The 12,061-nt window shown below is 38.4% G+C and overlaps 1 protein-coding gene across 1 annotated transcript in view; it reads left to right on the top strand.

Moving 5' to 3' along the window:
* The first annotated feature begins 551 nt into the window (after positions 1-551).
* The window catches only part of eif4e2 (eukaryotic translation initiation factor 4E family member 2), a 12,551-nt gene continuing 1,041 nt past the window's right edge, over positions 552-12,061 (top strand). Inside the window, exons 1-7 of the mRNA XM_088345545.1 lie at positions 552-710; positions 2,552-2,663; positions 3,715-3,849; positions 5,536-5,640; positions 7,028-7,180; positions 7,699-7,839; positions 10,312-10,388. Of these exons, the coding sequence (XP_088201671.1) occupies positions 691-710; positions 2,552-2,663; positions 3,715-3,849; positions 5,536-5,640; positions 7,028-7,180; positions 7,699-7,839; positions 10,312-10,347 (702 nt within the window). The 5' untranslated portion in view covers positions 552-690 and the 3' untranslated portion in view covers positions 10,348-10,388. The remainder of the gene's footprint in view (positions 711-2,551; positions 2,664-3,714; positions 3,850-5,535; positions 5,641-7,027; positions 7,181-7,698; positions 7,840-10,311; positions 10,389-12,061) is intronic.

The following is a 12,061-nucleotide window of genomic DNA, read 5'->3' as shown; positions in this document are numbered from 1 at the left end:
CCCGCCAGTCGCAGGGTACACAGGGACAAATAATACGCTCGGGACAATTTAGACCAGCCAATTCACCTGACATGCATGTTTCTGGAATGAGGGTGGAAACCGGACTGCCGAGAGGAACCTGACACAAGCACGGGGAGAACATGCAAACTCAGGAAGGCTGGTAGCTGGATTTGATCCCATGACCTCAGAACTGTGTTGCGGACAGGCTAACCACTGCTCCACCGTGCCGCCCGTATTTAGACTTACTGGTAATTATATTATTATAATTTGTGAAGCAAAAAAATATGAATTAATGATTTCTCTCTATATTTTAACTTGGTAACATTTTGTTTATTAATTCATATTAGATTTTGATTTTCAAATCCACAATTTTAAATAGGCATTAGCTAAATATCCTCTGCTCTATGGCAATTTATCTTTGCCACCCTAACCTCAGAACTGATTCGTGTCGTATCCCGGGGCTATTATCCTTTATATACATTATATTCCTTTATTTTTTTGATTCAATATGTTAAAACTCTTAAATAATTAGGTTTATAAAATCTAATTTACAAGCAAAGCTGAGGAAGGCCCGCAGTGTGCGCTCACGTCCTAGTGACGTGCGCGCTCACGTGCGCGCCCCCTTCTTGCGGAATTCACTCCAGGAGGCTGAGAGGTCGCCTACAGCGAGAGATACCCACTACAAAAATAATGAATAACAAATTTGACGCGTGAGTATCTCAACGGTTTTCCACTGCATCATTTGGAACACATCGTGACGACGATATTTTTTGTTCGTTGCGTTATATAGCAGAACTTTACTGTTGTTAGCATTAGCTTAGCTGAAAGCTGTAGGCCGCAATTCCCCGGTCTAGGAGTTGATGAATGTTCCGGGAGAGAGCGCGCAGGCTCGGGCTGAGATTGACGCCCACTACGGCCTTAAAGGACGAGGGGTTATCTTGTTACAAGAACGATCAATTTTTGTACAAGTTCACATTTATACACCTTGTTGTTTTCCACTTTTGTACTCACATTTTTTTGGTGTAACAAAATTGTTATTAGCGAACCAAAATAAGCGATTTTGTCTCTACACTTCACTATAAAAACTTAGATTGTGTATTTTATTTAACCCCTTAATTTTTCTGTAAAATTCGCCCAAAATCCCAATCTAAGACTTACCTAATGTAATCTGAATGCTGTTCTTTAAACCATTTGGAAAATATGGACAGTTTTGCTCTCCTTTGAAAGGACTTGACTTGACTTAAGTGTCCCAAACTGAAAGAAATCTCTGCAAGTGCTACTAACATTGCGTAATCTTAGATGGATCTCTCACAAATAGAAGGTTTACATTCCTACCTAAAAAATTTTTTTTTTTTCATTTTTATTAAATGCCTGCAGATGAGTGTAGCAGCCATGCAAGGCGCCTACCTGCTTATTGGAGGCATTAGGGATTCAGTGTCTTGCCCAAGGACACTTCGACATATAACACGGAGGAGCCGGGAATCTAACCTGTGACCTTCTGATCCCAAGACGAGCGCTGTACCTCCTGAGCTAATGCCAAATAAGACATACACCTTAGTAGCCTTATCTGAAGAAACTAAACATTGGATTTTAAACATTGTATTTTACACATTTTTCTAAGGGTAGGTTTAGGCGTTTCCAAAAGTGGCCATTTTACTATACTAAAACGCTTGAAAATTTGTATTTTACTTTGACCATTTTTTTAGACATTGTGAATAAGTTGTAAATGTTTGGACTCTATGATTGTGGACACTTGCGCATAATATCGGTGCTTAAAATGAATCAAGGATTGCCCTGCGCACGTTATATTTTTGTTTGATTTCAATACATCTTTGGAAAATGGTATAAAATTATGTTGGAAATATCATTAGATAACCAATAGGTTTATCAAGTCATGTTTATTTTTGTAGCCTTTAATCACAAGGGGTCTCAAAGGGATGGACACACCACAGATTATTGCAAACCGCAGACCAAAACCTACACGAGGGCAAGGAATAACTCAAAAACCTCAACTTGAGGAAAATGAAGAAACCTTGAGAAGGGACTGAGGTAATCCCCTTCCAGGATGACCAGGCTACTACTAGCTGAAGATATTCGGACCTATTGGAGGTGATATCCGTTTTATCAAACAGGCCCATATAGGCTAATGCCGGCCGTGTACCATGAATAAAAAGCCTGCTATTGGCCGAAAAATGTGTAAATTGAAAGGGGAGTGCTAATTAGCATATTGGGAATAATTTTATGAGTGTTTATTTTTAAAGGGGAGTTTTGAAGCAAAACGGGCTATACAAATAAACATGACCTGACTTAATATTGCTGATTATGGTGGAAATTTAATTATCCCTTGTCAAAATTTACACCATGAAAGCTTTGATTAACAAAACTAATACCTTAAAGATGTCACTACTCATCCATCGCTAGTTTTATATATTTTACTGTGTCGAGTTTAGTATGTCGACCCTGACGTATTTAAGGAATGGGAAAAAATTGACATCCTACAAATAGAGAGGGAATGAAAAGCAGTCAAATCGTTTTTTTCCATCTGTTTCAGATTAAAAGATGACGACAGCGGCGACCACGAGCAGGACCAAAGCTCACTGATAGATGGCGAGAAGGAAACGGTTGAGGACGAGGACAAGGAGCAGAATTTATCAAAGAAGAAAGTAAGCTATGCCGCGTATCCAGTCAATACATCCGATATTTAATAAAAACATATCTTTATGTTTTTGGATTTTTTTTCATTTTTTTTGTTCTTTTTTAATGGTAAACATTCCATTAATGCAAAAAGTGAAAATGACAAAAAATAAGTCTTTTTAGTATGGCAGGAATTTCATTCCAGTACACAATTATTCATAACAGTGACATGGAGGCCAAAGTGTGCCAGAAACGTAAAAAAAAAAAAAAAACTAACTTTTAAAAATTAACATTTAGTTTTCATTTTAAAATCCATCTTAATTTTATATCTGATCATTTTTATATTTAAAAACATACTATTTATAATACTGTACACCTCAGGGATACGGCGTCCCCACTAGGATGTTTTCACCTTACGGTTTGTAAAATCAGTTGGGGGTTTTTTTCTGCGTCTCCTCATGGCATTTTCCCAACTATACAACAACAACAGATGATTTTGAATGCCCAAAAACATGCTAAATTCAAATTTTGCGGTGTTTTTGCGTATGACGACTTTTGTCTCAAATATGCCTTTTTGCAATTGGTAGTTTAAGATGATGGTCTGCTCTTGATGTGCATTACAGCATCAAAATGAAAATGTTGGCTGAGCCATGCCTTTAAATCTGTCGTCTTCTCCCCCTTTTCACCCACCCACTAACTTTACTGTACGAGCTCAAGTCACGTCACGTGACGGGCAAATGAAATTTCATTTTTCCTTTACATGTATACTTTTTGTTATTTTGATCATATACATATGAGAAGTACTCATTATAAAGTATTTTGCTATTTTATTGTTCTTATCTGGGGTATTGGGGATTCTTAAGACATTAGCTAAGTACCATAGGTTTAGCTTCCCCCACTAAATAGTTTCCAATTCCCACCTCAGAATAGCTTAATGTCATAGCCCGGAGGTTGGCTGTACAAATAAATTTTACCTTTTATAATAGCATTTTGGTACTCATGAGTTCCATAGTGCAGGACTACTCTTTTGGTGTTTTCCACCTCTATACTTTCCTCTTCTTTTCTTCTTTTTTTTAATAGATGGTGATTCCAGGAGTGGGTGAGCACCCTCTCCAATACAACTACACGTTTTGGTACTCCCGAAGGAACCCAGGGAGGCCGGCCAGCAGTCAAAGCTACGAGCAGAACATCAAACAGATTGGCAGCTTTGCTTCGGTCTGACTGTCCGCAAAATAGAGACCTCTTTTTTCACTTCTTGAACTGGCAACATTACTTACTTTTTTGTAGCTTTGTAAGGGTTTTGTATGGGTGCTTTTAATCCTTGAACAATGAAATGCTTGTAAATGGTTGATACTTCTCTTAAGTTAGGTGTTGGGCTAGGGTTAGGAGCAATGTTCCCTCCAATTTTCCACGGGTCTGAGCGTTCACACAAAGTCAGTGAGCAACGCTTGAAACAACAGTGAGCAACAGCAATCCCAAGTGTGGCAACTAAGTCATTATCAAACATGTCCAAAACTTGACATCACGTTACATTTTGAATGAATTGACTAATGTACTATTGCAAACGTTGTAGGGCCTACAAACATTATATGTTTTAACAATTCTTTCACAAGATTTCCTTTTCTTTTTTTTCCTGGTATCTTTTGTCGCATAATACTAACATTTTCGGGGGGTTATTTAGTCGTTTGCTCGATACAGAACTGTATTTGATCACATTTTGTAGTGGAAGTACAATGTTGGCAACTAGATCGAATTGATAGAAGTGGAAATTATTTGAATGCAACACAAACTTTATTTTATTTGTACCTGTTTTTTTCTTCTTTTTTTAAATTCCTTTTTAAAAAAATCTCATTGTGTTTATTTTTTCTCTATAACTTTTTTTCCTTTATTTGTTACTTTTTTTCTGGCTTTTTCTGAATTTTACCTGCTCCTTTTCCCCTTTTTCTCTCCTTTCCACTACTTTTTCATTTTGGTATTTTTTTTTCTTTTTTTGCTCTATTCCCCCCCTTCCTTTGTCATTTTGTGCATATTTTTTACATATTATTTGGTCATGTAGGGATTAAAGAAGCAAAAACAACCTGAAGAGCCGTTCGGGACCCGAAAGAGCCGAACCTTTTTAGTGGGCCGAGCCGAAGAAGCCGGTTCTCAAAAAACTCTACTGACTTTAATCAACTTCGTTCTAATTCGACCTTGACTTCCAAATACCGCATTTAGAACACAGCGTCAGGGCAACCCGTGTATTTTTACCTACTTGCACGGTAACTTTGACTTATTTCGCTTCTTAATTAGCAATTTCGGGCCCTGATTTTTGTGAGCAGGCAAGATTTTCTTGTGCGCGGAAAAGCTCTGGGTTGTGTGCAATTGCGCACACACACAGCTTAGAGGGAACATTGGTTAGGAGCCTCGTGTTTGGGCTTCAAATGAGCGTTTTAAACTTGTTTTATGATTCCAAAATAGAATTGAGGCTAAGGTTGGAAACTTGGGTTTAGGCTGAATTAAGTTTCCGAAATGGTGTTGGTGCTTGGGTTTCACTGAGGATTTGGTGTAGGTTTATGTTTAGGAACTATGGTTTGAGCTGCATATTAGAGTTCTAAAATGAATTTAGGGTTCCAAAATAGAATAAGAGCTAGGGTTACGGTTTGAAAAAGGCTTAGGGCTTGGAAAACAGCTAGGGTTAGGTGTAGGTCTAAGGTTAGGAGCTAGGGTTTAAGCTGCAAAATAGTTTTTTTTTTACTTATATTAGGCTTCTGAAATAAGGTTTGGGCTAGAGTTCTTATAATTGGCGCTGAAGTTCTCCTTTTAATGGTATGGAAAAATTGGCTTTGAAAGTCTGAAAAAAGTGCTTGAATCTGGCCATAAAAAGTGTATTAACCATGTTTTTTTATTCCGACTTTGATCAAGGTGGAGCAGTTTTGGCGTTTCTACAGTCACATGATCCGACCGGGCGACCTAACCGGCCACAGCGACTTCCATCTCTTCAAAGAAGGCATCAAGCCTATGTGGGAGGTGAGAAAATGTTTTTGTGTTGTTAATGGCAATATAAGAAATTCTATTTTTTTGTGTTTAAACATACCCAAATTTTAAAGCATGCAAAAGGTGAGAAAATATTGTTTTTTGCATAATATCAATATATATTTCGTTGCTATATTCCAATTATTTTCTGAGGTAATGCTTTTTGAAGACAACCTGTCCCGTCTTTGATTTCCTGAGCTATGACGTCATCAGAGTAACACCGCCACTTTTGCAAGCCAGTCACCAAATTGGTTGACTTGTTAATTTTTCAACAAGGTTACGAGTGTTTAAAGCCAGGTTTTGGTAGTTTTTGTGTTGAATGCATAGGCTTTGTTTCGCATGTGGATGCACTTATGGTACACTAAACAGCGACCAGCCAAACACATGTGGTGCTAACGGACTAATCCAGCCAGGAATATACCAATGGACACTTCAGGCTAGCTGGCTGCTAACGCATGCAAACCTGGAGAAATTAATGTTGCGAGACACACGACAAAAAACACAACGCTAAAGCCACGATCACCTACCTAAAAGGATGCCAAGGCAAAAACGGAACGCACCCTATAACGGCGGCAGGTAAACTCACCTCACCTCACAGAGCTTTTGGACATTGAAGCACGTAACTCGGACAAAACAGTCAAGTCTCCCAGCGACTGGGAACGAAAAGTTCCAATTTCTCCAAGCAGAAATGGACTCTATGCAATCACTGTTTACTACAAATGCCGCCTGTTTCAAAGCCGCTTCATATGTTGATTGCGCGGGACCAGAGTCTTAATTTTTCCAGTGACGTCACAGCTGAGGATAAGAGCCAAATCGGTCAACTTTGAGAATAAATTTCTCAAGTCCTCCAGCGCGTGGAATGTTTTCAAACAGATCTGCATGATTGTGGGGAGGACCACTACACGTTCTGTACTTAATTGGAAAAACAATTTTTTATAATGCTACCGTCAGACTGTTGAGAAGCAAAGACATGTCTGTATGGGTAATCAATCACTGAAATACGTCATGTCACATTATCATCGGAACACTTAAAATATCGGGATTATCGACAATGATGACTGTTTAAAGTTGTACTCATCACAGAAACATCACGATCAGCCTTAAACAAGGTACCCAAAAACTATGACGCAGCTATAACTCACTAGTAAAGTCTCCTTGGTTGTCTGCTGGTGAAACGTGTCTTCACAAACATGGTTGTGGGCTCTGACCGTTGGATTGAGACCACTCTCAACCAATTGCAAATTTATTTTCACAGTCCGCAGCCTGCATAAGCCAATAAGGGCCTGTATTGAAACAATACTTTGGCTCTAGATTAGCAAGGCACTACATGTTAGTGCCTTATTGAAAAGAAAAAAATTGTTCTTTTATAATTCTTTTAAAGGACGACGCAAACAAGATGGGCGGCAAATTGATCATTCGCCTGCGGAAAGGCCTGGCGTCCCGCTGCTGGGAGAACCTCATACTGGCAATGCTGGGAGAGCAATTCATGGTGGGAGAGGAAATATGTGGCGCCGTGGTGTCTGTCCGCTTTCAGGTACTTTGCCTATGCTGCAAAAAGAACGAATGAATGGCCTTTATTGGAATTATGCAATTAACAGAATAGGAGAGCTTCTCCTTTCAATGCAAGTACTACAAATAAAAAAGTTTAAAATGTGCAAAGGATAAAGAAAACTTGCACTAAATATGACCTCCTTTCCCTTTAATGTATTTGACTTATTCCATTGGTGTGTGAGTTTATTTTAATTCTGTTTCAGTTTGCAGATCAATTAGTCAGAATTTCAAGTTTTCAAGTTGGGTTTTCTCTGTGTTATTGAAATTGGCAAAAAACACAGAAATCAGGATGGGGTAAAATACTTTTTTCCCGACACTAGCTATTTTTGATTTCAAAAGTTTTATTTTGGCACTTTATTTTGGTCTACTCAACCTAAGAGAAAGAGTGGGAGCATGCAAATTATTTACCCCCTTTTCACTTAGCGTAGCTATCTGGCTTCACTCCTTTTTTACGAGTTTCAAAATGTGGATTTCATTTTGTGGTATGTAACCTCTTTCCAGGAGGACATAATTTCAATCTGGAACAAAACTGCCAGTGACCGAGCCACTACGGTCCGCATCCGAAACACGCTGCGACGGGTCCTCAACCTGCCCCCCAACACTGTAATGGACTACAAGACACACACAGACAGCATTAAGCATGTAAGTCTCACTTTGATTTTTATTACTACTATTACACCCATGCATGGATGCAAAAAAAAAACATTTAAAACACGACATAGCTATACATTTTTTTTCATCATATTTAAGTGATGAGATCTGTTTTTACACAATAAAGTAAATATTGTGCACTACAAAGCAAGCGATAGTGATATAAAAATAATTCAATCATTCAAACAAAACAATATTCAGGGTTTGTACAAATGCTTGAAATCCTTGGAAATGCTTGAATTTCAAGGTTGCGTTTTTGAGATTTGTATGGTTGCTTGAAATCCTGTAAAATGCTTTCACTGCTGTGTTTCCAAGGATTTAAAAGTAACATTTAGTAAGTAACATATTGGGTGAAGTGCTTGAAAATTCTTTAAATGTTTTTCCAACTTAATATGATGCCAACACTGCACCGTGGTGGCTTTTCTTTGCTACTGCATTTCTTCCCTCGTGATTAACTGCTTTTGGCATTACTTTATATGCCATTGTCCTATAAAGCGCAATTGCCCCCTACGAGACAAGCCCAAGAGGACTGGTGCATGCGGCACCTAAACGGGGGACTATTAAATGTGTATGTGCAGGGACTTCATATCAGTTATGGACATTTATTATGGACAATGAACAAAATTAAAGTTGTGCTTCTCAGTGGCAAATAGTAATGGTAAAAACTTAATGCAACTGAAAATATAAGCTACATTTTACTGTCATTTTTACCCAACACCTACATGGGGAGATATTTGTCTCAGAAGGCAAACATATTTGCAATTTAGAAATCATATTTCTTGATAAATGCAAACGCAAGATTAAAAATTGCATATGTAGGTAAAATATGTTTTTCTTTTAATAGATTGATGGGGAATTCGGGAAATTAAATGTCCTTATCCCCTTAAAGTTCCGATGGCCCACTGGCGGGCTGTCAGACTGTTGGTAAACAAAGTCATGTCTTCACGATGTCACCAGTCACTGAAATTAGTCATGCCCCATATCATTGGAAAGCTTAAAGTCTTGGTATTCAATATATCATTAGTATTCAAAAACGTACTCATCACAGAAACATAACGATCACTCTGAAACAAGATACCTAAACTATAAAGCCTGTATAACTCACCCAAAAAGGTGCTGTAATATGCCACTCAAAACGCTTATTCAATCCAACCGTGTAAAATATTTACTCTAAAACATAATAATAATAATAATAATAATAATTTCCTTTGTATTGTCATTCTTTGTAACAATGTACACAGAACGAAATGTCGATACACCTGACCCGTTGTAGCGAGTCGGTGCAGCCGTAGCCAGAGGGCGCCGCCATTATACCAATTAGGTATGTGTCGGTCGAGGCGCGAACCAGCGACCTCCCATACGATAATGCCGACAGATTAAAAAAAAATCTGCCTAAAAGCATCTCTGCATTGGTTGACATTCCATGTTGTAATCGCTCCATATTTCCCCTTTGAAAATTACCAGACTTGTCAGATGATTTCTAACATAGCCATTAGTCTCTGACCTTTTGATTGACACCACTTTCGGCCAAATGCAAGCTTTTTTTCCCACGGTCCTTAGCCTGTGACAACATATGAGAGCCCGTATAGAAAAGGACAAGCGGTGCAGATAATGGATGGAATTTTTATTTTGTGTAGCAAATAGAAAAATATATTCGAGAACAGTGGAATGTCTTTAATCCGAGCTTTTTGGTGTATAACCTCATTTGGCCCAGGTTTACACAGAACCTGGCTCCAGAGGCTCCCAAGTAAATTGAGTTTCAGACCCTTGATCCTGGGATTCCGGGGCAGGGTCAAAGATGAATTACTGTACATAAAAAATGAGTCAACGCAGGCGAAAGAGCCATATTTGGATTCCTTTTAATGATATTGATAGCTTCAAAGCACAGTGCATTGTCTATTAGTGGCAGAAAAAGCCGAATCAGTCCCTCAAAGAGGCACTTTAAATGCCAATCTTCAGTAGACGCAGCTGATATTTCCTTTTTTGTTTTACACATAACTATTTATATATATTTTTTTGCACATTTGTTGAGGCTCTGTTTTCTTTTGTATTTTACAATTTATAACACTTTAGCGTTGTTAAGATGTGTATTGTTTTGCATTTTTTTTTCAGGGATTCTGTGTTTCTTGACATTGAAGTTGTTTAGTATTAACAACTTGAAAGTTTAAGTTAGGTAAAAGTTCACTGTAGATTGACAGATTTGGCGGTTCACAAATGCACGCCATAGCGTTTCCGATAATTCAACTCCTCCCCCCTCTGTGAACATTGGCGCGCAGGAGTGGGGACATCCTGTCGATTAACCAACAACCAAATAACCAGTTTCTAAATGGTATACACTAGGATCTTCTCAACATTTTTCCATTTCAGCCGTTGAGAACGCCTGCTATGTGTTGGTAGTAGTGAGCAGCCTATTTTGCGGGGTCAACTGTTAGGAATGTAGAATGATCTGTTGCTGTTTTGCAGAGCATGGGAAGACTTCCATGGGCCGGTGAATGCTAGCGGCAGACGTTAGCCCTCCTGCCGCCACAGACCTTTGAGAGGTTAGAATGTTTTTTTTTTTTTTTTGTTGGGATGCACCATACCTTTTTTTTCTTACAGATACAATTCTGCTTCTGGAGACCTGTACTGCTAACAGATAACATTATTTTTTTATTTTAAACTGCACGCTTTATTTAGAGGAAAAACATGAAAGATCTTATTGTCTTTTTGTGGTGTGTCTTTTATTTTTGTCTGCTATTACAAGAATATTATACAGCTTCAGTAAAAATGACTCTAAAAAGGAGTGTTGGAGAAACAAGAGCATGACTTTATCAATCCATCAATACTTTTTTGTATGTCAATAATAATAATAATGGGAAGATATTGGTGTAATCACCTAAACACTGACATATAGATATAACATTGCATATACACTGTAATTATGGATGTGTTTATGATGTAAAACTCTTAAACATCCAAGTCTTTCAACACTTAATGTCACGCATGTCTCGGCTAAGAAAAGTACATCACTCCTCTTGAATATACAAGCATAAAGGCCCGGCACTGCCGGGCGAGGTTGTAGGGCGGGTGTTTTGTTGAAAAAGCAGCAGGGGGCCACGAGGTAGTGCCAAAGAGCAGTATGTCCGCATGCAGCCACAGAGCTACTTGTAAAAGAAAGCTGATGTTTATCAACTTTGGTGGTATTTATTGAAGGTGTTTTGACAAGAAACCTTGCTAAAGACACTTCAGTGGCCTAATTTACTACTGTGTACATTTTTATGAAAATCTGTTCAACTGTTATTAAACCTATGAACACACATACAAATCAGGATTTATATAATGGTCTGGATAGATTATTGTTAATGGTAGTCTAGACAGTTGAGAGATCTCTGTTGTTAATTTTTTTTCTCCCTTTAACCTTTTTTGTTGTTTTCTGGATGAACGGAGCAGATAAAATGTAATGATCAATTACGTCTGTATAGGTTCTTATAAGAAACATGAATGCCTCGAATCTTTCTAACAAGACATGCCCTCCAATGCCTCACCCCTAATACGAAGAGGTAGTGAAGAGACATGACCAAGTTGTGCTACTACTTCTGTAAAATATCTAAATATGTCCTTATGAGGAACATAAATACTTAAAAACACATAGTTACCATTCTCTCCTGTGCCTCACACACTTCAGGGAGAGGTGACCTGACCAATTTTTGCAACCTTTATGGAACTTCCAAAAAGTATACATAACTTATATGTTCAGAAGTTACGTTAGCTTAACCGCCGAATCCGTAGAGGGTACGGCCTTGCCTCGGGGCGGCAGTAGCTCAGGAGGTAGAGCGATCGTTTTAGGATTAAGGGATCCCAGTTCGAATCCCGGCTTGTCCGTGTTACATGTCGAAGTGTCCTTGGGTAAGACACTGAACCCCCAATACCCCCAATAAGCAGGTTAGCGCCTTACATGGCTGCACAGATCACGGCCGCTATTGGGAAATGTGAAGCACAATGTAAAGCGCTTTGGGAAGTCATTGACTTGAAAAGCGCTATAGAAATGCAGATCATTTCAGATCATTTCATTATATGTTTAGAATCTTATTATGATGAGGTAGCGAGGAAACACGACAAAGCTGTGCTGCTACTATTATAGAAATATCAAGGATTAATCTAATGAGGAACACAAATTCTTTGACTCTTTTCTACTGGCTGTTAGCTGTTATTACATATTGCGTGGCGCCAAGTG

This window comes from Urocampus carinirostris, chromosome 1 (assembly GCF_059441175.1).
Source record: "Urocampus carinirostris isolate Australia breed hairy pipefish chromosome 1, RoL_Ucar_1.0, whole genome shotgun sequence".
Taxonomy (NCBI): domain Eukaryota; kingdom Metazoa; phylum Chordata; class Actinopteri; order Syngnathiformes; family Syngnathidae; genus Urocampus; species Urocampus carinirostris.
This window is presented reverse-complemented; position numbering and strand designations above follow the sequence as displayed.